Here is a 27,284-nt window from a genome sequence, read left to right on the forward strand (position 1 = left end):
CCACCCTTTTGGCCCGCGCCGCCGCCCGTAGGCCGCGTGACGCGACGCGCCCTCTTATTGGCCGATTCAATAGTCGCGGGCTACTTGAACGCCGAGAGCGGCGCGAGACTCGGTGGCCGCCGGCAGCAGTCCCGCCCGCCCCGCGTCCCGCCCGCCCGCCGCCGCCGCCGGCCCCGGGCCTCCACCCGGCCGTCCCCGCTCCGCGGCCGCGACGATGTTGGCGGGGCAGGAGAACCAGGAGAACATCCCCCCGGGCGGCAAGGCGCCGCCGCCCGCCGCCGGTAGCCGCGTGGCTCTGGGGCTGCTGCGGGGCGCCCAGCAGCGGCCCGGCGGCCCGCCGCAGGTAGGTAAGGGGACACGGGGGGCGGCGGGCGCCATCTTGGGGCGGCGGGAGCTGTCAGCGGCGGCTGTCAGCGGCGGGACCCGGGCTGACCGGCCGCTCTCCCCGCAGGCGGCGCGGAGCGGCGTTGAGGGACATGGCGCGGCGGCGGTGGGGCGGCCGGTCGGCGGGCAGCAGGCCTTCACCATCCATGTGGACGAGCCGGACGGGGAGCAGCCGCAGCGGCGGCGGGGCGGTGGCGGCCCGGCGAGCCAGAAGGAGGATGAGGCGGCGGCGGCGCTGGGGCTGCGTGCGGCCGTCTGCGCTCTCGGGGAGCGGCGGCCCCTGGCGCCCCTGGGCAACGCCATCGAGCTGAGCTTCGGTAGGTGATACAGACAGACGGACGCACACGTCCCCCTCGCCGGTGCTCCGGCAGCCCCCGGGCCTCGGGCAGTGCTGCCCCGGGCTCTTGGTGCACTCCCGTGGGCTCCTCACCCACAGAGATCCTAGGGGGTCCTGAAGCTGTTTGGGATGTACCGTGGATGATCGACTCAGAAGAGACCTTTTCAGTTGCTGGAACCGATTTGGTTCCCTTGAGCCTGCCATCACGGCACAGCAGCTTTTTACCCAGCTACCTATTACTTAAGCCTCTGTGCTTCCGTCCCCTGCTCTTTGTAGGCAGTTTCATGCGTTTAACCTTAACTGTTCGTACCTCATGAGAGGAACCAGGTTACGGACAAGAGGGGCTCTTAAAGCTTCACCCTTTGCTACCGCTACAGAGTTAGGAGGGGATTTTACTCGTGCAAATCCTGAGAGTTGATGGACATTTCTCCCGGGTAATACCCTGTGCTGGTGCAAGTGTTTTGAGCTCCTCCCAGTATGAAAGAAACAGGAGCTGCCAGATCCGTCTTCTCTAACATGTGTATGAATGTCTGAGGGTTGATTACATCATGGCCCACTTCTGCAGTCTACAAAAAGCCCTGGTACTCCAGCCCAGTTGTATGCTACAATAGCAAAGCTTACAGCATTCACATTTATGTACCAAGGTAACACAGGATGCACTGAGCACTACCTAACTGCAAAAGAGTTTTCCACCCCTTTATTCCTAGGGGGAAGAAGAGAAAGGGGAATGGGAAGCTTCCTTGTTGCAGTAACATTTAGGCTTCCCTAGGGCCTCCTCAACTCCCAGGCTAGCGGGAATCTGCCCTCTCTGTCTGCCCAGGAGGCAAGAGACCCAGCCACCCTGGAGAGCCACCATCCCATGGACGTAGCGCAGAGTAGGGTATCTCCCTGTGCTGCGAGGGAGCCGTCTGATGGTGCCTGTTCTAACATGGCTGTTATATTCTATTTAGATTCTCCAAGTATTATGGACATTTCAATAACCTCAGAAACAGAAGAGAAAAAACCGAACGTTAATAACGTACCAGACTATATCAGCGACATCCATACGTACCTTAGGGAAATGGAGGTGAGCTGCTGTATCTGTTCTCATTTGCATACAGCTTATGGGGGAGAAATTTGGGGCTGAGAAAAGCACCTAAACATTTGTTACTACTACGGTGACTAAAGTACACCTTGTTAGAAATAATAGGATGCTGTTGTCCACTGCTGTGAAAACAAGACCAGCTTCTTGTGATAAAGTTGACTGTGCTGTGCACTGGACACAAGCTGGAAAGCAAGATTATGGAAGTATAATTTTCTGATCCTAGACGTACTGTTGTTTAACTGCAGTTAAAACAGATTAGAAGTAATGGAGTTTAAATAGCTGCTTCCCCACCAGCACTCAGTCCAAACTCAATCTTATCTGTCATCTAAACCTACAGGTGAAATGCAAGCCTAAAATGGGTTACATGAAGAAGCAACCTGATATCACAAACAACATGCGGGCTATTCTTGTGGACTGGCTGGTGGAAGTTGGAGAAGAATACAAATTACAGAATGAAACCCTGCACTTAGCTGTAAACTACATCGATAGGTTCCTTTCTTCGATGTCTGTTTTGAGAGGAAAACTTCAGCTTGTGGGTACTGCAGCTATGCTGCTTGCATCGTAAGTGAAATCACTCAATTTAAAATTCCACCTGCTGGTCTCATACAGATGGAAATCTTGCGGCTATCGCATCTCTGTTGCCTATAGCCAGACTGACTTGGGAGGGCTTCATGCTAGGAGAAAAATTGGGAGTTTGTATGAAACTCTGCAAGCAAGGTTCTAGGCTATCTTTGCAGATTGCCCTAATGCGAGAGTATGTTATCTCTAGCTGCAGCAGCAGAATGCTTCTGAACAGTGTTTGAGGGAATATGTAGAAGGCACGCAGAAAGAAAGTCTGGCTTGTACTGGTTATTAGTTTAGTGGGTTCTTCTGGAATTTCAGTAACTCCAAGTCCCACACGTCTTAGTGCTAAAACATCAGGCTGTAGCTCAGTAATTTCAAACCCTGCTTGTTCAAGAGCTGCTGACCCAAGCGCAGCAAGCTCGTTCGGTAACAGTGCCCCGCTACTTAACAAGTCAGAATTTAAATCTGCATGCTGCCTTTCATTAAATGTTGTTGGTTATCTGGTTTTCTAGCCCTCAATTATTTGCTCATAACTCTTTCTCCTGGCAGAAAGTTTGAAGAAATCTACCCTCCTGAGGTAGCAGAGTTTGTCTACATCACAGATGACACCTATACCAAGAAGCAGGTTCTAAGGATGGAGCACTTAATTTTGAAGGTTTTGTCGTTTGACTTGGCAGCTCCAACCATCAACCAGTTCCTCACTCAGTATTTCCTACATGAGCAGACAAATGCTAAAGTGGAGAGTCTGTCGATGGTAAGTAAGAATTACTAGCTCAGCCCATGCAACTAGAGAACTCTGTTACTATTAATGCGCTCTACAAGCTCCATTTCCTAGTCTTAGTAGAAAGACAAGAAACGCTAAAGGATTCTTCAGTCCAGGCTTCCCTGCCCCCTCCTGTTTTTAGACACGCAGTCTCTCCAGGCGAGTCTGGAGAGCACATGCGTTATGCTGCACGCTCCTCCAGAAGCGGTGCCGCACCACTGGAAATGAACACTTACTGTTTGAGATACCCCGTTCCCGTCGCAGGATGGTGCTTGGCCTGGCTCAAGCATGCGCACACGCTTACTCAAGCAGAGATTGGTGAACTTTAATTTGGGGTTTGTTTCGCTGCTAGATGTTTCCCTCTCTCCTATCTAGAACTGCCACACCTACCCACCCACTTTGGCTAAAGAGAACTTTTCTTTTAGTTTTCCCCTCAACAAGCAGTGAGCTCTAAATCCACACCTTAATTTCTAAAGTGGAACAGAGATAATGTTTCGGGCAGAGCTATATTAAATCTTAACTGCGTGGCAGGTACCAGAGCTCCTAAATAGCAGCCTTTGTCTGATTGTGCAAAGGTCAGACCCGACTACGCTCTTCCCTCTAGATCTTATAGATCTCTAAATATAAAATGTGGTGTTGAAAAACCAAGTGTATACAGGGATGCTGTTAGACAATAGCTAACAGTAGATGCTCAAACAGGAAGTAAGTGCAAGATGGTAAAAGCTATTCTTCCAACTGATGGCAGGATTGGAAGCTTAAATTAGGTTTCTAGTTCAACTTAAATGCTCCTCCTCTTCCTTCTGGAAGCAGATGATTCCCTTTTCCTCCTTTCCCTTGCAGTACCTTGGGGAGCTGAGTCTAATCGATGCTGACCCTTACTTGAAATACTTGCCATCAGTTATTGCTGCCGCAGCATTTCATCTAGCGGGCTATACGATCACTGGACAAACTTGGGTACGTAGCACAAAAATTTGAGCCTTCGTGCACCTTTGCAACCTACGTGTATTTAGAGTACTCGTATGCGGTTCTGAATGCTGGTGCCTCGGCTGCACGAACTGCAGCCCCTCCATGCTCCCAGGCTGTTAATTAGGGATTGCTCCCTATGGGATTTTAAAAATGGGGAGACGGGGGGGTGCCTTTTCTTGGAAGGAAGAGGCATCTACTACTGATGCACTCTGTTCTGGCGATCCTCCTCAAAGCTGTAAGCAGTGTCTTTGTGATAATGAAGTGGGTGATAAGAAAGCCTGGGCACTGGAGGCAGGAAGTACTTGTTTAGAATACGATAGTTTTCCGAATTACTGTAAATCTACATGAACTGCTAAAATCTGAGCAGTGAGTATTAAACTACTTTGTGCTTGAGAAAACGACACACTGCCAACTTCCTAGAACAACAGAGCTTCAACAGGAAGCTAAAAACTCCACCAGTGGTTGTCACCATAAGCCAACAGAAACGTTTAAACGTCCCTCTTCCTTTCCTTTTTCCCTCAGCCTGAATCCCTGTGCAAAGTAACAGGCTACACACTTGAAGACATCAAGCCTTGCCTCATGGACCTACACAAGACCTACCTCAGAGCAGCACAGCACACGCAACAGTCCATAAGGGAAAAGTACAAGAGTACAAAGTGAGTATCTGCAGACACATATGATAAGCCACTGTGTGATGCCCCAGGTGCCCGAGCATGTAACTGCTTACCGGGGTGGGCGGGTGGGGTGCATCGTGAGCGTTCAGTCAGGCTCAACTAGCCAAACCTAGCCTGGAAGCAAAACAGTGACAAGGCACCCCAGGTTTTTGTGCAATGTTTTGCTGAGCAATACTTTGCGTTCACCACCAGGCCTGCTGTTGCTACCTGACTGTCGGGTAGAAACCAGAGGAATTTTCCTGATGTTCCTACAGCCGGTAGGCAGGAGGTGGTACCTAATGCTCCTAAAAATCTGTGTGAGCATGGCAGCTGCCAAGCCCCAAAATGTCTTCTGCCTTGTGAGAAACATGCTTCAATGCCATATGCGTGCTGCTCTTTACAACAGAGAACACCTGAGCAAGATGACATCCTGCATCTTTTGTTTTTTTCTTTCCCCCCTCTCTAGGTACCATGGAGTATCGCTCATTGACCCACCAGAGACACTAAACTTATTGTAATAATCAAGAGACTGATCTTTTAAAAGGATGTATATTACAAGAAAATGATGTACAGTTTTAAACAAGGTTGAAAATTGTAGATGTGATCACCCGGTGTATTAATACAGGTTCTGATGAGCTTAATTATGATGTTAGTTTTATGTGGTTTTAATGTAAATCTTTTGTACATGCAATCTTGTTAAAATATTTAGCAGGGGTTTTATAAAAATGTTCTCTTTGAGCACGGAATTAACCAGGCAGACCAACCGAAGTCTGAGACTGCTTATCTAATTCTAGACAACACGGAATCACAGAATGGTGATTATTGATGTTAGCAGCGCATTATTATAGTAGGGCTTTTTCTCCTTCCAAGTAAGTATGACTTGGACTGCACAGCAGTATTTGTAGCATTTTTATACTGTCTAGTTTAAACTGAAAGTTAGTATAGATCCAAAATGTGGCTTGATGGTTCTAATACTGGAAGAAACTCCATAGCTATGAGGAGATCACCTTGCTGGAATTGACTCTTGCAGGGCTCTTTAGGACATGCCAGTTGCTGGAAGCCTTGGGTGCTATGTAACGTATTGCCACATCTCCATCAGGTTAAAGGTTGGACGCTCTGCTGCAGGGACTGCACAACCAAAACTAGTATACCAGGTCATACTTCTCCAGTATGTAGAAAACGGTCTTGCTACAGGTATTTTCTAGTCAAAGTGTAAAACTGATAATAATTTAAACCCAGGGAGGTCCCACTGAGTCCTGAAAGCCCATCGATATCTACTAAAAAAATTCTAGTCATCTGTCTGTTTACCTAGTACCTCTTTAGGGGTGGTGGAGGGATTAAGCTGTAGGAGGGTGGACTATTGCTTTGCGCACTGAAGAGAAGGGAATGTCTTCTGGTGTGGAGATGGGCTGTGTGTGGGGTGTACGAATTCTGTACACCCCTCTTGCTTGGAAAGGGCTCCTTGGCGGCATGTGGCAAAAACTGGTCTTACATTTCCTTAGTTCTAGAACTGTTACACGAGCAAACTAGCGCATAATTGGCATTAGATCAAGGGGACATTTACCTTCAACCTGTGTAAACGGAGTGATGCTGCCCTGTACTTTGCTGCTTTTTGCATGTAAAGCAGTGAGTGCATGGAATTGGGTTCATTTAAGCCATTTCTAGGTAGGCTAATAAACAATTTTTACATCAGATGTTAGTGGTCTTGCAAATACCTTAAAACCACTGAGGGTTTTACTACCATCTTAAGTACTACCATCTTAAACTGGCATTCATTCCTAAAGCTTTTTGGCAAGGGCTGCCCTGTGAAACCTGCACCACTTCAAGTTGATTCAAGGCTGTCTCTGTGGTTATCTGGACACCCAGCAGGTGGTAGGGTAAGTTCCTCACAGATGGTGAGCAGCTGTTGGGGTGTGGGCTATTTAAAATTCAGCTCTGTCAAGCTGTGAGACAACTCAGAGTGAGACAACTCATGTGTCTCGACTCAATAACTAAAAGCTTACTGTTCTGCTCCCCGCTCTGCAGTCTGAGCCCTCCTGGAACCAACTCAGTTACAAAACGAATCAGGACAAAAGTATGCAGCAGAGGCTGCCTTTTTTTTGGCCAGTCTGAGCTTTTTAGGATGCACTTTGACTTTTATACGTGTTCTAATGTTTAACATAGAACCGTATTTCATTGGTCTACCATGTTCCCCAATAGCCTTTACTTAGCTTCATTTCAGTAGGTTGCCACTGAAAAGCTACAACTAGTTGGAGGAAAAAACTGTGTGGTGCATCATGTCTGGTGCTTAGCGTTGGAAACTCTCCAGCCTTGCGGGACAGGGAGTTTGTATACAGGAGCATGTTTGCTGCTGTTGGGACATCGGTTTGTGACCTCGGAAGGGCAACTCAAAACACGGACTGGCAGTTCTTCTTTGAAGACAACAGAGCTTCTGGAGAAACTGGGTTTTTTGTGATGTGTGCTGGAAACTTTCCAAGACCACCGAGCACTATGAACATTGGAAGAGGAGTAACTTAAAGCCTATGAATTATTTTCCCCAGAAAAGAGCAAGCAGCAATACTTAAGTGAAAGGACTACAGTGGCTTATAGTGTGAATTTACTGCTTAATGAAGTGTCTATTTGCTCTGTTTCCAAGGGATGCTGTTCTGCTACTGTTCCCATAGCAGAGAAAAAAAGCTGCCTTGTTCCCTGAGCTTTACTTTCAACATACCACTATGACTTCCTCTACAGTCTAAAAAAAATGCTTCAGTTGGGGGCCGGTATCTCTGCCCCATGTGACTCTGCTCCTTCCTCGCCAACAGATCCTGCCGCTGCAACAAGCTCCATCTTTCCCCATCTCATTTTTCAAAGTTAATATGGGACGATTCCAGCCCTTGCAACTAAGCTGTGAACAAAATCCCCCAGGTTGTACTGTACTACTGTTTTGCCTATTCCGTTTTAACTGCTAGTCATTTAAAAATAAAGCCTCTAAGGCAAGTAAGGTATGAGATATTACATGTGAGAAAGAGAAACAGCAGCACAAAGAACACTGTTCTTTTTCCTGAAGAAGTTTAAGGTCTCGTGGTACTGTGGAAGTTAAGAAGAAACTGAATCTTCACTCATTCTTGTACTCCCGACCGTGACTTTGGGTTGGAAGAACTGACACTAAGAGAAGGTGCTGGTTTAGCTCCTGGAGGAACAGGGGTTTCTGTGTCTGTCCCTTTCTGGACAGTTTGCATGGCTGGGAGCGATTTTAATTTTTTTTTTTAACATTAAGTAAGTTCTAAGCCTGATGTGGGGAATGTAATATCTGCAACAGTAACTTCTCTCCTGTTCAGATTTCATGAAGTAGTAAAGTCACATGTAAAATAGTCCTACTTTGCTCTTGTAAATATGTGCTTGTTTCCCCTTTGGCTCTACTTCTGAACAAAGCAGACAGGTCAGGTATTTCGGAAACTTCCTCCTGTCTTTGCTTTGCCCAATTATAAATTCGGAGTGTAATTCTTTGACCATAGTTCAAGAACATTCCTGGCTGTTGCATGTAATATTTAATTAAACTTTTTAAGACACTCCCTTCCTGAAGTGTGACTTGCTTCTCTGTGACAGTTTTGCAGAAGTTCTATGCTGTTTTGCAGAAGTTCTATGCTGTTTTGCTAAGTAGACACATTTCTGTTCATTTTTTTTATACAAGGTGATTTCAGCGCAAGGTAAGATATAGAGGGACATGGGCAAGGTGGTCTTGGTCACAGGTGGTCTTTCCCCCGGTGAAGAAGATTCCAAGGTATGAAACACTTCCAAAGTGTGGCAATAGCAGCCTTGATTAAAATAAGCTTCTCCTGGCATCAAAAACTCCTTTTTAGCCCCTGAACTCTGGCTCTACCCAGCTCATTTCGGTAACAGCTGTGCAGCTTAGCTCAGAGGCTGAGACAGCTATGGATGTTACTGCTGCACCTCAAGCTGTAGCACCCGTGTCAGTTCAGTCGAAGAAGTGAGTTTGCTGCTGCAGCTGGATGCTAACTAGGGAATTTCACTTACATGCAAATTTTTTTTTTATTTATTTAAAGCTGTGTACAATAGTTTTATAAAATATACATAAAAGCATGACCAGATCTGGGGTGGGAGGAAAGAGTTATCTACAGCAGTTCAGTTATGATAGACCAAATCCTGTACTATACAGCATTTCTGAAGGAGGGATGATGGCTTTAGTGAGCAGCTCTCTTCTTTTTTCTCCTTTTGTTAAATGCTTTCTTACTTGTAGTTTCTTGTTTCGAGTTGGTCTGTGGTCTGTGAGCAAACAACATTTGCATCAGAGACACGTACTGAGTGTTATTTCAAAAGAACAGAGGCCGATCAGCCGTAGCAGGGCAACCATCCACTGCGCCCAGTGCAAATCTCAAACTTTATTTCTGGAGAGCATACTACACAGAGTGCCGAGGGTTTGCACAGCTAGTGCAGGGATACAGCAATAAATCTCACTTCTTGGGGAAAAATCCTAAGATGAGCTGCAGTGTAGCATGCAGAAGCTCCGCAGCACCTCTAAGAATAGGCTGCTTCAAATCCACTTTCACACTGTCGCTCCCTTTGGAACGACGAAGATGAACCAAACACCTATAACCGTTTCAGAGAGCGGCAGGCCAGCCAGGATGGTAAGCTCCTAGGACAGGAGCAAACTAGCATAGATTTAAACTTCCTTGCTCTCAGCTACCTACATAGCACCCTTGATCAGTTGAGACCTTTCTTGGCCTTGCCCGAATCCTGCACTTCCTGAAGACACTCCTTAGACACTCCTTTCCCCCTCTTAATTTCACGTGGTGGTTACCTTGTTTTCTTTGGTAGCTCCTGTGGTTCCAGAATGACAACTTCTTCCTCTTCGCTGTCAGACACCACAATAGGTTCATCTACAACAAACAGACCGACCGCAAACCCGCAGTCAGTTTTGTACAAGCAAATTTTGGAATTAATAACCACAGCATTTTCAAAGAAATGTTCAGAGTGGCTCGTGCTTGATTTGGAGCCCTACTGATACTACCGAAATCAAGTTTTCTTTTGAAGAAAACGGGACCAGGTGAAGTGACAGTAGCAAATGGGTGTAACTCTCAAGTGGAGAGTGGCTGCGATGGCTCTCCTTTCCTGCTAAGGACCTCTTTCACATTTTAATTCTAGGCTGTTAACAACGTGATATAAAAAGCGTATCTGATATCAAGACAAATAAATACTTACCCTTCTTAGTTTCCCTCGTCGTACTTGTATCTTCAGTTTCCATTTTCTGACATTCAAAAGCAGTAGCCTCACTTTCACCTTCCTCTTCTGCTGCTTCTTCCCTCTCAGATTCTTCAAGGTCTCCCCAGGAGTTCTCTATCCCTTCCCCAATTTGGGCTGTCCCCACAGTGTGCAATATAGGTTTGGCAAAACTGAAGTAGTTAAGAAAAATCTTGGTGTTTGCTGGTAAATTCTTTGTATTCTCTGAGCAAAACCAAACCAGTTGTTTTTTAAGCTTTATCTTTCCTCCCCAGGGGAGAACATCCTTAAAGGGGAGTTGAGAGAGGGTTTTGCACTTCATGCTGGGAATTAAGTTACCTAATAGACGTTAGACCTAAAACCCATACAAAGCTGACGTTTCCTCTGGAGACTACAAGGCTAGCTATGCTGCAAGGAATCGTGGATGTGCATTTGGCTTCTCGTAGCGCTAATGGAGGGGACGAGAAGCCTGGTTTTCCCCTGAATAATACAACAGAAAAGATACACTTCTGAAGGAGGCTCAGCTTTAGTGATAATTTCTTCTGCTTGTTCTTCCACATTGTTAGTATCAACAGCAGCGCTTTCCATTTTGAAGGCGGTGATCTTTTGGTTCGGTATAGATTCTGCAAAGCCGAACTTCCCACCTTCTTTCCTAGTCAATCAGCGACAGACATGATTTCAGGATGCTTCACACTTAAAAATGCTTTCTCTTTTCAAGTTCAAATACACAAATACAAGCGAAACCAATTTGCTGTTCAGACTTCAGGTTGACATTACTTTTTAGTATGTCTCTTACAAATACCCATTTCCCTTCCTTCCCAAAACACTTACCTGCCTTTCTGGTCGTTCTCCAAGGCTTTCTGAATTAGTTCTGTTATTTCTGCGACCTTAACAGCTGTTATTTTACTGCATCTCAGAACCTGTTATACATACAACAACAGGTTACGATCATGAAAGCAAGATGGCTTTAATTAAAAATTGTAGGAACATCAAAGAGGTCCCAAACACTTAAAACAAGACATCTTTGTATGAAGGACTGGATACGCTTTGAGTTGATGCAGAAGGGTTGCACAACAGCCTCTAGCTATTCATGAGGGTGCATTAATTTACAGGCTGAATTTATTTACCGACTCCCTCGGCCAAACCACAGGTTAAAAAACAAAAGATGCGCATCTGACCACACAAGACACCTTTCCTACCTCTCTCATTCAGCATGACCAAACGCAGTACCATGCTCTTCCACTAGCACCAATAATATGTGATCTTTTCCAATGAAATCAGACAGGTAATCGATTTCTTAGCTTCCAAATGTCAAGGATATTTTGATATCAAGATTATAGCACAGGAAGAAAGACCGGTCAAGGTGAAGATTTACCTGATCCTTTACGAGCATAATGCCTCCGCTGGACTGGATGGTACAAATTTCATGGTGTTTATTCATGGCTATTACAAGGAGGCCATCCATCACACGTTCCTCGCGTTCACTTGGGTCCACCAATAAATAGGTCCTAGAATCAAGTTTTTAAAAGAGTAAAAGTTTGGAGCGAGTTACTACCCTTAAAACAATTAAACAGATTCCTTTAATTACATAGTAGTAATTACGGACATACTCCCCCCAGGAAGTTTTTGTACATCATCTGGAAAGCTGCCGGTTAGTTACACTGTGCAGAACACAAACATCTCCCCACGGCCTCTCACATCACGTAAAATGTTTTAAGAAATCGGCTTGTAGATATAAATATTTTTAGGGCTCTTCTGTGTTTAAAATCAATTCTGCAGCATTGACAATAAGCTGTTTCTGTCAAAAGACTTTAAAAAAAGTCTTACCCTTGCTGGAAGAAGGCAAAACTGACACAAATAGGCATGTGGTGGATACTCAAGGGGACTGGATCACGTTCCTCAGGAGTGTACTTTGAAAAGAATTGGCCAAAAGACGATTATTTACAAAACACATTCAGTTTTAAAATTATATACTGTACAAAGATATTTAAAGAAAGAAAAAAACAAAGGAAAAAAGGCTGTGTTTAGTCATCTAGATACTAAAAGAATTATTTTTATTCTTCTCAAGCAATTTTTACCATTTACTACCTAAGTAGGTGAATACAGCACATTTATCGGCCTGATGCTTGATTTTGTCAAAATACTGTAAAATACTTATCTTTTACAACTAATATTCCCATAAACTGAGGTCGACAGAAGTCTGTATTCAGCAGGTTTCCTTACTATCCTTTCACATTCTGAATAGCAACACATCTATCCTAAAACTTAAGTATCTTGGACTTTATCTGCTTACATAAACATTTTATTCTCCCTTTTAGACAGAAACAGCTACCTGCGATGCCACAACATTTATTATGATCTGGTACAACTTACCACAGTTACTTCCTCTCCTTGCACAGATACATCTGGCCTGCGAAAATGACACAGCGCTACAATTCCTGCTATGCTAGCGGCATCAATAATGTTACCGTCGTGATTTAACAGGTGCAGGTCCAGACGAATTTGCCAAACCTGAGAAAAAGCACACAAAACTGCTCGGTCATTTGTGACATGATTCTAAGATGGAAGTTATCATTTTTCAAAACAATTTCGTTTTTTGAATAATGAAAAGAAACAGCATGTATTCTTCAGGTCTTTGCTTAAGAAGACTTAAGATCTCAATATATTCCAAGACACCCAGCACACTAGATTTAAGACCCGGTTAATTATGACAAAACACGTAACATTTAAGTACAATTTAAACTTTGTTCTACAAAGAAGTATTTAAGCTTGCAGGGTCCCAACTACTTCAGAAAGCCTACGTAGATATGTAAAGATAATTGTAAAGTCGGATGTGTGGATCCTTACCTTAACCTAAATTCAGAACTGCTAGTTTCCAAAGCAAACCACAGACTTAAAAACCTTAAGACCTTAAAAACAGACCATACGTACCCTTTAGTTTAAAACCACTTGAAGCTACTAGACTTTCATACCTTTTCACCAGCAACAACACAGAGAGATTCAGTGTCTACACATTTGGAATTTCTCAGGCATCGTTCTATTATTCTGTTCAGTTGCACCAGTAACTCAGGTTGCCTGTTAAAACAAAATTAATCCAAATTGAATATGATTACACTATATACCTACATCTTTCAAAACAGCGGCTCTTATGTCATCCTTGGTTAGTCTTTCCAAGAAAGCTACATACCTGCCAGGCTCAAAGCCAGGTGCAGCCATCGGTGACAGCTCAAGATTAAAGAAAAGTACACCTTCTGTAGGCCGACTGAGCTTGGGGGGAACAAGTTCACACGAGACTTGTGCAAGAACTCTGCAAAGGTAAGGAAACCACTAAGTCCTAGAATTTATCTGGGAAAAAATCCTATCACTAGGAACCAAATACATACTTTGAAGAAGGACACGTTTAGGCTTTTGGTTTCTATTTCTCACTCATGACAGTTTGTCATTCAACGCCTGTCATATGTATTTAAACTCTGGTCAACAATCGCAAGAATCAAATGTAGAAGTTAAGGCATTCTCCTGTCTGTTAGGATTAAAAATAAGACCCCAACGCATGGGAATCTATAACTAAATGTTTATGTAAGTGCATATATTCTGCTTTTCCACATACAAAAAGGGGCCATTTGATTTGTGGAAGAACGTAAAGGGTAATGTGAGATCAATGAATAAAAGGATGAAAACTTATGATCTTTTTGGGTTTTATAAATTATTTGTAATCTAGACTCATCGTGGAAACCCCACCCCTTCCAGCTTCCTTCCCTTCCCACTTCTCTACGGTCCCATCCTAGAAATACTACGAATTTTAGGCTTCAGCCCTTAAAATCTGTTTACTGTGATCTCAGCGGGCCCTCAGGCGCCCAACATTCAAGGGTATACACTCCGTTTACTTTAAAGGACGAGGGACAGCGGCGCCTGGAAAGCTTGCTGAGTCCCCGCTCCCCCCGCGGCACCCACCTGGTCTTCCCCAGCTCCACGATGCAGCAGCCGTAGTCGGCTCCGAAGGAGATGCGTATGTTCCGGTAGTCATAGCACTGCCGCCCGTCCAGGCGCTGCAGAGAGACACAAAACACACATAAACACGCACACCCCGGGTTAATGCTCCATCCCCGGGCTGAGGAGGGGCAGGGGGGCGGCTATGGCCTACCGGAGGGCGGCGGCAGAGGAGGACAGCCAGCCCCCCGAGATGGGGAAGAGGTCAGGGAAGGAAGGGAGGAAGGAAGGAAGGAAAGAAGGGGAACCCGGCGCCGCACCTTCTTCTCCTCGATGGCGCGGAGAAGGAAGCGCCGCTCGCAGTTGGAGAGCGGCGTCGCCTTCATGGCGGATCCTGAGGTAAAGGCGCGCGCTGGACCCCGACGGCTCCGCCGCCCGCCCCGCCCCACCCTGCGCGCGCGTCATCAGCGCGCGGCGGCCGTTGGGTGCCAGTGCGCAGGCGCGGAGCTCCCGCCGCCGGACCCGCTCGCTGGGAGTTTCTCTCAAGGCGTCCCAGCCAGGGTGTCCGTTGGTCGTTGTCTGTCGGTCCGTTCCTGAACGATGGGCTTCACCACAGCTTTAGCCGCGCTCTGAGGTCCGCCGCCCCGAGCGGGGCCCGGGACGGGGCTGTGGCATTAATCCGCCTCCATCTCGCCTTCAGCGGCCGAAGGGACGGAGACCGCGGGGCCTGTGGCAAAGGGCCGGTCGTCGGGGAAACCGCCCGGATTTAAAAAACCGCGTCCCCAGACGTTATGAGTGATTAACGCTGTTGTAGTGTCTGGTCTTCAAGATGTGCGTGTTCCTGCAGTCCTTAGAAAACAGCCAAGCTGGTAACGCGAGGAAGGCAGTTAGTGCTGTAGTCAGTAATGCGGCAAAAGCTCCAAAATTTGTCAGAAGGACATCCTTTCCTCTTGTTCTCAAGTGTTGCCTGTAAGTAAAAACTCAAGGCCCTTACAAGTGGCTTTTATGCTTAGTTTGAGTTGAAACGAGAAAATTGATTGCTCTATCTTCCCACCAATGTTAAATCCCAGACGCTCTGACCTTTCTCACACAAAATTGTTGAAATATCGTAGTTATACTGCCTTTTTAAACCTTGTTAACACCATGAAATTCTAGTGCAAACTGAAGAGAGGGTCACATTCCAGAAGCTTCCAAGTTTGTGCGAGTTAAGACAAGTGCTGTCTGATTTTTCCATGCTGGTTTTATATTTTCAGGTTAGGCTAAATTAATATTGTCACAAATATTAAGTGTAAAAGAATGTTGATGAGATTTCAGAAAGATCCTCTTTCTGCAGGGACAAAAATAAGCAAATAGCTCTTCCAAATGGCACTAAATGTGAAGCAACAATCAGGGACAAAAATGATGCAACACTTCCAACTTTTTCTCTAACCACAAATATGATACCATTTGCAGTAAGGTTCTCTCTCATCCCAGCTACATGGTTGATTGGATATTTTCCTTGGAGTTTAACTGGCAGTCTTTAGGTAGAAATTCTGTCTGGTTTTGCTTTTTTTACTGTTTCAATTCAGTGATAATAATCATTAGTGAAGGCTTGGGGTTAAATTCTGGATGCTTTGCAGTCACTGAGAAAAAATGCTTCCACTGGGACCAAGTTTGCTCTGTATTAGTAGCCCTAAGTCCTGCTGTGCTTTGCTTGGTGCAGCTTTTTACTTGAAAAGTGAAGGTTAGGTACTAGTGACTTGCAACCACTTAAGATTTGATACAAAGGAAATTATTTTCTAAGTGATAATTTTAATTACAGAGCTAATTTCCAAGTTATGTGCAGTTGGGTAAACTGTTAAACAGTGTTTCTAAATTACAGAAAACAAGTATATTTTGAGTTTATTGTTAGCCGACAGATATGATGTGTAAAATAAAGCTTGGGAAACACTTGTGGAAATATTTTGCAAATATGTAAGTTGTATAATAGAAAAGGCAGATTTCTGAAAGAAGTGGGATGTAACCATAAGCTTTGCATTCTCAATGTCTAATTTAAACATTTTGCCTGGTATGTTACTGTAGACCCTTTCCTATCACACAGATGTATTTCGTTTGTTGTGCTGAAGTCTTCATGTTGCTTTCACAGAAACTCACTACAAATTTCAGACACTTCAGTTGCATTGAAGAAGTACTACAATTGTTTGCATGTTAAAGGAAATGCAAGCTAAAGCCATAAATTACCACTCTGAGTACTTATTACATCTCTTGTGTGCTGTCGTTTTGTAGTTGTCTGTATACTTATTAGGAGCCCGTTTTCACCCATGTCATAGTATTTGCTGGAAGCAGTATTGTGAAAAAAATTCAGTCATTTTATATTATTAAAAGAGATCTGAAATCATTTAACATCTCAATGAATGGAATTTGCTTGGTAAACACGGTCTGCCTTTTCAGCAGATATCGGGATGGTTACATTCTCCCATGAGGAACTTAAGCTGTTTGTGCAATGCTGCAAAGTTGTTGGGCTTTATTTAAATTAGATATCTCATTCCTCAGGATGAGAGTCCTGTGTGTATTCAAAGGTATTGACGTTAGTGGTAGGAGCAGTTCTAAGTATTTTATCAGGCATGCACAGCTCGAGTGGCTGAATGGAAGTGAACTAGATGATTTCCTTGCTGTTGTTTGTTTCTAAATTCAGATTAAAGGGCTATCCAATAAACCCACAAAATGGGTGAGGGTGCATCAGTTTCACTAGATACCTGATCTGGCAGGCAGCCAGATTATTAGTGGTGATGGTGCACAGCACAGAGAGATCCCTGTTTGAACTGCAGAAGCTTAACTTGGTTTGGAAAGCTGGCAGCTTCCAAGCAGGAGGAAGTGTCTTTGTGGAACGTTTCATATGAAAGGTGGTGGGATATAGTGCTGTACTGTGCTGTTTTATCAACTTATGGTAAGACGTAATGCACACTGAAAACAATACCATCTTTTTTTTTCTCCATTGAAAAAACGAATGTCTGTTGAATAGCAGGCACAGTAAGGCTAAATTTGCAACCAGGGCAGTCTTTCTCAGAAGTTGATCGTGTTTTTTTACAATGTGAGGGACATTGATGTAAGCACTTCTCTCAATGAATTGTCTCCACCTCTGTTGCAGTAACCCACATTAAATCCAATTTGCCTTACTATTTATTTCTGCCTTTTCCTCTGGTTTTCTTTTGGGGTTAAAAGTACAACTCACTGGATAAGTGGATAAGTGTAATGTTGGCAATCACTATCATGAATAAATTAGCAATTATTTGAAAATGTGAGACCATCTACTTTTTTAAGAAGAGATGAACTCCCAAGACCTGAGCTTTGTTTCCATATCCTTGATTTGCAAGAATTTCAGGATAGTTTCTTCTTATTTGCAATGGTTTAAAGGAGCATAGGCTCAAAGCCTATTTGCTTACTATCAGCTCCATTTGGAATCACTGGGTTTTGCGCTCCAAGCGAGAAAACTGGAACATGAGTATTTGTATTCGGTTCCATCATTGTGGGCCAGCAATTGAATTTAAGCATTTTTCAGCTTAGCTGGGTTCTGATAGCTTCTATAGAAGAGGTGATGGGGTTGAATTTCACACTTAAACGGGGCATTCTGCACTCTTCAGCAGTTCAGATATTGATCAGAAAAGGGCCTCACTGAGTAGCTTAGCTTTCACTGTGTTATTTAGTCAGCATTTTGCTTATCTTGGTAACGATAAATGAATCAATTTTACTTGGTTCTCATTCACTAGCATGGTTTTGTTATGTTTTCATTTGCAGGCTTTGCAAGAGAATGGTAACACTTAAAATCACTTTGATACTCCCCAAAAAATGTTTATCTTGCCTACCCCTTGAGAAAGAGAATTGAAATCTGGAAATAGATGCATTACTCAACAAATCATTCATATAGGTTAAAATGTACTAATCTCACAAGGAATATAGACAGTGGAATTTTTACTCTAAGTGGTTGCTCAATAGAGCAGTCAAACAAAAACTAGTTTTATGAAACATGGCAGTCGTTTTCATTTCAAAATGAAACAATTTTTTGTGAAACTTTTCAGTTTCTATCAACAACCTTGGAAGGGTTTATATCATTTGTAGGAGCCTTCTAAACTATGTTACTCTCCATCAATTTCAAAAATGTCAGTTTGGGCATATTCTGAGATTTGTGCTTGGGGCTAGAGTGAGAAAAATTCCTGTCCCAGCTCTCCCGGTGAACAGTCACATGCCTTGATCTGTCAGGCTGGTGGCAGCATGCCCTTTGGGATCACTCCTTTTGACATAAGTGAGTTACTGAGTGTTTGGGCTGGTGAGGAGTTGCAGTCTTATTGCTTAGCAAATCACAGCAACAGCTTTGTTGCAGAAGTTTTATAACAGCTTTGATGAAATAGTATTTTCAAAGGAGTCACATTTTTTACACTAAACCAGAACATTCAACAGTGTTGTCAGTCATTTGCATCAGGTTTTCTTGCCCTAATACATATTCTGTCAGAAACATTTCCAGAAGTACTAATTATACCTTTATTGCTGGGGGGTCGTAGTGGATTCTTCTGACTCTGGTCCTATTCAGGATTAGCACACAGAGAGCTTGATGGTGAACTTCAGGAGGAGCTGAATGCGGTTCCAGGGGAACCGAGTAGGGGCGTGGGGCTGGAAATCAGCTATGTCCTTTGATTTATGGCATCTTCTTTGCACAAAGTCTACTTTGCAGATTTTGTGGGCGCACATGTGCTAGGAAGGGTAAAGAATTTCATGCATAAATTAAGGAGGCATAAAATCACAGTGCTGGAAATCTGAAGCAGGCTACATGGAAAATAAGGTCAATAAAATAGGTTAATGAGATAGAAGTTGAGCAATTACTGCATTTCTGTACAGTGGAAGGCAGTGTTACAAGTGTAATCAAGTAATAGAAGTACTCTGGGTGTCTGAAACCAGAAAGAAAAGGAATGAGTGTTTTACACTGCAGAGTGAAAAAGTGAGTGAATAAATCACAGGCACTTAGGCTAAAGCAGGAATTGTCGGAAAGAAGAGCCTAATGATCTATTGTGCCCACGTAGAAGCGTTTCTTCATTTGAGATGAATGCTCTGTAGGCTGAAATGCTTGAATTGGATTATCTTACCGAACTGAGCTATGAGGGAAAATCATATTTGAGGACTGAAGAAAAAAACAAACCGCATCAGAATCTCAGCATCTTGACAGCAAGCTTCCAGCAACCATGTTTTATGGCCTAATAAAAGTAAATAAAAAATTTATCTTCTCTTTTCATGGTAGCCTTAACTGTAATGTGCCTTTGCTAGTTAGCTGCAAGTCCTGCTCTCCGGTGCCTCCACTATACGCATTTACAACTGTATGCACAACGTGATGTATACAGTATTTCAGCTTACAAGATTATTTGGAAAGAAAGGCTCTGCATAGATGTAATAATATAATTTTTAATTTGTTTTTATGAGAGCCTCTGAGGCTTTGAAACAGATAAGAGTTCCATGCGGGTGGGAGGATAGGTAATCACTGCAAGCAATGCAGCCAGCAGAAATCAAGCACGAACAGTACAGCTTGCATACTGGCTTGGTGCAGTGAGGTGCAGGGTATTCTGGCCCTCGTCCAGAGAAGCGCTTAAACAAGCTTTTCATCTGAAGCACAGCCGGAAGCACATTTGTCCCTTATTGGAAGGAAGGTGTCACAGGTTGCACGGCTAAAATTTAGGAAAGTAGTTTCCTAATATATATGCTAAAGTAATTATATTCCAGAAAAGCAACCCGGAACTGTCAGCGAATCATCCAAACACCGGCTTAAAGCAAGTTGGTAATAACTTCTGCTTCATCTACTTGCTTGGTATTTGCTTGATCATCTTTCATAGGCTAGATTTCTGAGTAACCCCCAAAATATTCTTGCAGTTGCCACCCATACTTAGCCTTCACATAATCTCCTGGGTTTTATTATTCTCATGATAGAAGTTTTTTGCACCAAAGAATCCCACCAAAAGTTCTGATCCTGTAGACAGTGCTACATTCAGCACTTCCCAGCTCTCAGTGATCCTTTCAGGAAAGTGGGAAGTAGTCGCAAGGCTGGATTCTAGACAAGCAACAAAGTTAGGAGAAAATAAATTAACCCCTTCTTTTTTTGCTGCTGCAGCCTGTTCCGCTCTGTGATCTTCCAAAGAGCTACTGAAATGGGCGAAGTGCTGTACTGCCACCGTGTGAGTACAATTAATTAATCTGCAGCTTTGAGTCTCAGCACAATAGCTAAATACCAAGAGGTCTGCCGTCGCCACGTCCTGCAATTTCTCTGTCTTCAGACAAACTGTGTTCATGATTTTTATTGATTCAGGTGAAAAAACAGTTGCTGAGTTAAGCGTCACGTTAAGTCAAAATTGCTACAGCTAGAGTTGAAGGCTCTGAATATACGAAACCAATGTCTGGATTAAGATTTTAGTGGTGTTTAAGATTTTCAAACCTTTCAGAAGCATCTTCAAATTATCTTTAAAAGTAACAAATGTTTATATTAAAGTAGAAACTGTAGTTTGCTTTCATATAGAGTAGGCAAAAATAAATAAAAATTGTGGGGGAAAAAAGCACTTTCATATTCTGGTCTTAAATATTACTCATCAGGCAGGTTAAATGCTGGCTTGATACAAGAACTCAGGAGTGTGAAACTGAAGTGAGTACTGATTTGGAAACATTTTTTTTCAGTTGGAAAAGAAGACAGAAAATGTTTACTGCTACTATATACATGTGATCTCATCCCATATATTGAGACTCCTACAACGCAGAGGAAATCCAGAGTACTGAAAAGCTTATAGGTCACATCTGATCTGTAAGAGATGATAGCCCATTTCATAAAATTGAGGGATAATTTTCTCTTTTGAAACCTGGATTATTTTGAATAATTCGGTTCAGTGTTGTGCTACCCATCTCGCAGTCCACAGTTCTGCTAGTCTTCATCACGCTGCTGCTGGTGTACTGGTGGAAGAAGTATCTATGAAGCGCTGAGATAATGTGACCTGGATTTCTGCTGCCTAAGAATTGAATCTGCCCAGGTTTGCAGCTCTGACAAACCAGTATCATCCCCGTTCCTGGATTCTCCAAAGCGCCGTTGTGACTCAGGGGTAACTGAATGAATACGTACATTTGGTTACAAACATGAGATGAGAAAATCTGACTGTGCACATGCTGCATTGCCAGCGGTAACCATGTTAGAACAGCATGTCTTGATGCAATTACAGAAAAGGTGGTATCAGCCCAAGGATAAGCGGGATAAATAATAAGTGATCAAGTTAAACCATTAAATCAGAACAGGTCTTTTCAATTATTTCTCCTGCTTATTCAGCTTCCAAGTATATGTTACACACCAGAAATTAATCTTGCCTGCTTGCTGCCTTGAAAGGCTGAAAGTCATAGTCTTTTCGAAGCATTTTTGTTTTTCTATATACATACATATATATATGGATGACCTCTTCTGAGACTAATAAATCTTGAAGTGAGACTTTTTCTTTTGTATTGGGAGATACATTTTAGAAAATATATGCACATGCCTCTTCTAAGGAATTCTGTTGCCGTTGTTCTGTAGAGCCTTACTGCTTCTTTATATGAGGAGTAAGGATTGGGGAGGAACGCTAGCATTCCTGCTTATTCAGGTTGTGTGTTATACTTTCCTTTACAGACTATAAGAAACAGCCTGCATTATTTAGTTATAGGATTATAAACCATTTCAATAGTGAAAGAAGATGAACTATTTCTCTTCCATACTACATACATATTTCTCTTCCAGCTTTAAGACATTTCAGAATTCTGTTTTGGCCATAAAACCTCTAAACAATGTATATATTTGTTGATTCAACTGGTTTTAAATACAACCTTGATTTTACAATTGTATCTTAAAACGCAGTCACTGCTGAGGGTTAGAAGCGTGGTTTAGAAGTGCCACTCTCGTGTACAACAGCCATTGTATCATCAGTACCTCTTGCACAAGCGCAGATTGTCTTTCATGGAGCTTCTGATCAACACTCTGTGCGTATCAAATGAGTTAATCTTGCCATATTTCCCAAACATCCTAATTCTTAATTCCTTGCGAAGAAACACTGATAAGAAAACTGTGTTTTGAGTAGTTCAATTCCTCACTAATAACACAAGTGAAGTGGGAAAGTGGTACTTATTGTGCCTGAGGAGAACACAAAGGCAAGATGTGTGAGCGCTGGAGAATGATGGGTGGTGGCCTTTCCGCCTCTGCCAGATAATGTTTTCTGCAGTATTGATGAAGATGTCAGAATGAACTTTCACTGCTTCAGCAAAAGGTGAATGATCATTTTCCAATTTGCTTCAAATTGTTTATTGAGCATTATTATGAAGTATTATTCTAGAGGTCAAATAAGGATAGAAGATCCGGTGTAAAATGGTGACCCAATACGTAGTTAGCTCCTTAGCTCAAACTTGCCATAATGCTATACTTAAATTAAGAATTTGGGAGGCTTTATGAAGTAGAATTTATGCAAATTTTTGATGTATTTATTCAGGAATTAATACACTTTCTATGGCCCTGACAAAATTTGCAATATATGCCGCAGTGCTTATGTTCACCCTGTGAAATTTCAGTTCCAATGCTTATAAATCCATGGAAGCACTGGGGATGTGACTTGGGCTGAGATAAATCCTGTCGGCAAGCAGACAGGTGGTAGCCAAAAAGTGAGGTAGGGTTTTCTGCAAGGATCACAGCAAGCTCACATCCCTCCACCCCATTCACCTCATCTGCTCTCCGGCAGCCTGGGTGCACTAGTGGTCTTTGAGGAGTGGGAGGAGTAGAGGGAGATCCGATACAATAGTTTAAGAGTGTGAAACAAGTCTGATTTTTTTGTTCCAACGGGTGCCACTGTCTCGAAGGGGCCAGCGAGCTGCTCCTGCAATTGTGTTCCTCACTAACCTGTCTTTTTTAAGTCTGGAGGCTCAAGCACTGAGCAGAGCGTTTGTGAAAGCAGGTGCAGGAGCTGCTAGGTCATGCCAGATGTGTGTCCCTGGTGTGTCCCTTGGCTCTAAGGGCAGTGGCTGCATTACCTGACTGACAGCCAGAGGTTAGCAATACAAATCTGAGTCAAGTGGCCAAAAATCTTAAGTAACTTTTCTATTCACATGGCAATATCTGACAAGTGTTTTCGCTCCTGGCCAAGGGAACGGTTCTCAGCTGTCTTCAAGGAGAGGGACATTTTCTGATACCCACTAAGTTGAGAACTGGTTGGCCTGTGCTGGTGGACGAGTGTGAAATGCAGGCTGGGCAGGTGGGGAGGATGGATGCTGCTGGCAGGTACCACCACTACGTGGGCATTTCAGTTTGAACGGGAGGCTCAGTTTGGAAGCGCGTCACCCCAGCGAGCTTCTCTGGGTGGCGAGGGGTGGTCTCGGAGCATCATTTCTCTAAGAGGGGACCCGCGCCCGAGGTCCTACAAGTCACAGCTGCCGAGGTGGGTGCGGGGTGGTGGGTGCAGAGGGCACCGGTGCCCTCCTGCTGCCCGGTGCTGCCCTGCCCGGGCGGGGAGGTGCCGCAGAGGCGGGGGTTGAAGGCAAGGACCGACTCCGCGGGGGCCCCGGTGCCCCTCTCCGCCCTGCCGCAGGGGAGGAGGCTCCGGGCGGCGAGAGGAGCGGCGGCTCGACCGGCACCGGGCGGCTGGCCGGGGAGCCGAGCCGTGCCGCGGGCGGCATGGAGTGGGAGCTCAACCTGCTCCTTTACCTGGCGCTCTTCCTGCTGCTGCTGCTGCTGCTGTTGCTGCTGCTCTGCCTGCTCCTCCGGCAGCTGCGGGGCTCGGCGGGCAGCGCCCCCGGCGCCCCCCCGCGCCGCCGCCCGCCGCCGCGGCAGCCCTGGGGTGCCTCCCGGGAGCTGTGAGCCGCCCGTTGCCCTCGCCTCGGGCCGCCCCGCAGGTGAGTCCGACGCTTCTCCGGGCGGCGAGAAGCAGGGAGGGACGAGGCGGGGGGGCTGCCCCCGGGGCCGCCTCCCCTTCCCCGCGTCCCCCGGGAAGGCTCCGGCCGGGCGCGGTCCGCGCTCCCGCTCTGCCCCCGCCGGAGCGGGGCCTCTTTGCGGGAGAGGTTCTGTTGGCTTTACTTCGGCATACGGAGATCTGAATTTGACCCGATTAGAGTATTTTTAAATTTAGTGTTTTCCAATGCAGAAGAGGACGCTCACCATTTTAAATGACTTTTTTTTTTTTTTTTTTTTTACTTTAACCACACCTAACCCATTTTTCCTCCTTTTATTCCACAGGAGTTCTTCCCTCATATGACTAAAAAGCTAAGTAGGCTTCACCCGCTGTAGGTAAGGACAGACCTGGCAACATCCCACCTCTCCCCACCCCAGATGTCCCCAGGGACCGCTGGTGTCCATTTGGTTTGGCCAGGGATCCCTGGGGCATGGTGCACCCTCCTGCTGGCTGCCCCCACCCTCTGCTGGGCATGGGGGGGGCACGAAGGAATGAACATAGCCGCCGGGCCTTTAGGAAACTTGTGCTTGAGGCAGACCTTTAGTTGCCCTCTTACAGCATTGTTTTTGCTAGCTCTCTGTATCATAGTGGCTTTCAGAGAGGGAGCTCAAGCAAGTGTGAGTTCTGTGGTTGTGTATGGCCTGCGCCCTGACACAAGTTTTGATCCAGTCATTTATTTACAGAGCCTCTCACCATGCCCATGTTCATCAGTATAAAACTCTATGAGAGGGGGATTTGGGAATGACTTGGTAGATGGAATGGCACATACATACCTGCTGGGTCCGCGAGGCAAAGGGAGACTGCTTGGTAATGCACTACGTTAGGTTTGAGGTTACTGAGCAATCGGGTGGCAATTGTAAGACACCAAAGTGAACCACTTTGCACTTATGCAGGGCAATGAGGTAAAACTCTCAAGTGAGTTCCTGCACCACAGCAAAGGGTGGACACAGATTTGTCCTGAAAGGAAGGACTCGATGATCTTAGAGGTCTTTTCCAACCTTAATGATTCTATCACACATCGAGGAGTTACAGGTAGGTGTTAACAGCTGTGCGGTAAACTCAGCAAAAGGAAAATACTTGAGAAGTACTACACAGCTGGTGTGTTCTTATTTAAATGCATGGGGTTTGGGGGTTCTTTTTTAGGTCACATTAGATAGCAGCTATTGGGAGTGGTCTGGCTGTGGAAGAGCAGGCAGGTATTGCCGTGGGGTGTATTTTACAGGGCAGAATGCTGCTAATTCAAACAAGTGCCTCGCGTACGTGGTCTGCCTTATTCACGCCTGCCGTGCATTTCTCTGTTGCAAGGCAGTGTTCTGTGAGGATGAGGCCACTGTTAGAGTCCACAGTGTCCATACAATATTCTGGCTCCCCAGCCCTTGCTGCAGTGAGTCTGAGCCCTCCTTTCCGGCTCACACCTGAGTGACTGGCATGTGGGGAAGAGCCTGTAGAGAGTGCAAGGGTATTGAAGTATTTCAAGTAATGCAAATGGTTGGGGCGCTTTTAATAACTTGGTTTGCAGAAGCACTTCATACTTACTCTATTGCATGAAACAGAGGTAATCTGATTTTTGTAATGAGGCTTCACAAGTGTGACTAACAGGGCACAGGCTGAGTTACCTTTATTTGGAAAATGGGAACTAATAGATGATTTTCCTCTGAGATATATGCACTTTACACCAATGCAATGCAATAGAAAAGTTTGGGGGACTTACTCAGTTAAACATTTAGAAGTTGGAGGATTATCAGTTCTTCATTTTGTCTTGTTGTGGTATCAGTACTGCATCTCAAATGTCCTAATTTCACAAATACCTGCAGTGTAGGAATAAACACCCCAGACTTACAATGAGAGTAAGACAAGCGCTCTTTGAAAGTAATCTCCATACCTCAATGCTGTCACCCGCAGTGTAATTTGGAAGGACAACCAGGGGAGTTGTCTGACATCACACACCCAAGGGCATCAAACATCAGCACCATTCAAATAAATTTCCATTTCTTGATAGGGATTTTTAGGGCACAGCTGTGGAGGCAACACCTTCCCCTCTTGTGGTATGGTCACAGGGCAGAAAGATGAACGGAGTCCAAGCTTTTCTGCACTGATGTTGTATCTGATTATTTTTGCAAATGGAGATGGATGCTTCCCCTTGTCCTTTTGCTCAGAGAAGAGGACAGGCCACCCCTTGTGCAAAGAGTGCCTGTCCCACGGTCCAGAGCTCTTCTGGGAAGTTTCTAAATTCCCAGTGTCAAACTTCACGTGCATCATTTTCTTTAATCAGTGATAAGAGTCAGAAGTAAGCTGAATGCTCTAAAAGATTAGGCAGATGAATCATCTTGGGAAGATGTAAACAAATAAACTGCAGGGCAAGAGAAATACAAGGTGTGATCATTAGTAGCAAATTAATCCTGAGTTTGCAAAGCAACAAAAGCATCTTGTGTGTTGCTGAACTGCATAGGCATAGGAATCCTGCCCTCCGAGGGGGTGAGGTGTCCTTTCCATTCAGCCCTAACGTGCAGGTGCTGTCAGGACACCTCATTACTAGACTGTTGTTGACAACCCAAGGGAATTCAGCTAAGAGCAATGAAAAGCCTTTGGGGAATTTAGAAAGAAAGAATAAAGTAGTTAAATATGTATGCTTTTGTTAGCTGACAGCTATAGGGGAACACGATCATCTGCAAATACGTGAAAGATGTAAACACTGAGGAAGAAGATGAATTATTTAGCATAATCCATAACTAGGCATAACAACACAGAGTACAGATAGGGACTGGTAAAACTAATAGCAGGAGAAAGTACTCAATGATAAGGTGTGTTAAGTCAAGAAATATTCTCCCAAGGAAAACACACAGAGCGCAATGTTTGTATGTTGAAAACTATATGGTGCACAAAAAGGAATAAAGCTATGCTTTTATGAAGAGGTGTGGACTATGTAATCACCTCTTTTCCCATCTAGATTAACAGATACAAAGGCTCAGTGGACCAAAATAATTTCCGGTGAGGACTGAAGAATTATGCCAGAAATGTCCTACTTTGGGCATTTGCAAATACTCTAAAACAAGTACAATGACCTATTTCTTTTCCTGATGGTTAATCTGGTTATGAGTATTTTCACAGGGACATGTAGCATAGCTCTACTCACAGTCACAGCTGTGCAAGACTTGCTCAGTAGTGTTAATTTCTTGGCATTCCCAAGAAACTCTTTATTCTTTTGCTTTCCTTCAAATGTTGTCGCGTCTTTCAAAATTTACTTTGAAAATTCACCTCTGTGGAGGGCTATCAAAACTCCAACCCTCATTTAAGACCTGTTTTGAGGTGCCTTGGTGGGACTTCAGACAAACAGGTTTTCCATTCAGGCGTACTGGTATGTCTGAGATGAGCCACCTGCTCCTGCGGTTTGTGTCACACTCAGAAGACTGGGTTTGAGAGTCCCAGCTCCTGGCCT

At 44.5% G+C, this 27,284-nt stretch overlaps 2 protein-coding genes and 1 long non-coding RNA gene across 3 annotated transcripts; 2 read left to right on the top strand and 1 right to left on the bottom strand.

Annotated features, from left to right (window-relative positions):
* Positions 1-62: 62 nt before the first annotated feature.
* CCNA2 (cyclin A2) lies at positions 63-8,302 on the top strand. Its single transcript, XM_064450521.1, has 8 exons — positions 63-343; positions 452-701; positions 1,672-1,787; positions 2,143-2,366; positions 2,919-3,123; positions 3,973-4,086; positions 4,621-4,754; positions 5,218-8,302. The coding sequence occupies exons 1-8, from the start codon at positions 215-217 to the stop codon at positions 5,267-5,269; spliced, it is 1,224 nt and encodes a 407-aa protein (XP_064306591.1). The 5' UTR covers positions 63-214; the 3' UTR covers positions 5,270-8,302.
* Positions 8,303-8,761: 459 nt separating this feature from the next.
* On the bottom strand, positions 8,762-14,350 carry EXOSC9 (exosome component 9). Its single transcript, XM_064450520.1, has 12 exons — positions 14,216-14,350; positions 13,920-14,014; positions 13,156-13,275; positions 12,941-13,043; positions 12,342-12,479; positions 11,796-11,878; positions 11,344-11,476; positions 10,800-10,888; positions 10,474-10,620; positions 9,951-10,141; positions 9,550-9,628; positions 8,762-9,014 (listed from the first exon to the last, which is right to left on the bottom strand). Exons 1-12 carry the CDS (start codon positions 14,279-14,281, stop codon positions 8,933-8,935), a joined length of 1,326 nt encoding a protein of 441 aa, XP_064306590.1. The 5' UTR covers positions 14,282-14,350; the 3' UTR covers positions 8,762-8,932.
* Positions 14,318-21,372, top strand: LOC135313179 (uncharacterized). Its single transcript, XR_010372805.1, has 2 exons — positions 14,318-14,864; positions 20,580-21,372. It is a non-coding gene; the product is annotated as an uncharacterized LOC135313179 (long non-coding RNA).
* The last annotated feature ends 5,912 nt before the right edge of the window (positions 21,373-27,284 follow it).

Source organism: Phalacrocorax carbo, chromosome 4, assembly GCF_963921805.1.
Source record: "Phalacrocorax carbo chromosome 4, bPhaCar2.1, whole genome shotgun sequence".
Lineage (NCBI taxonomy): Eukaryota > Metazoa > Chordata > Aves > Suliformes > Phalacrocoracidae > Phalacrocorax > Phalacrocorax carbo.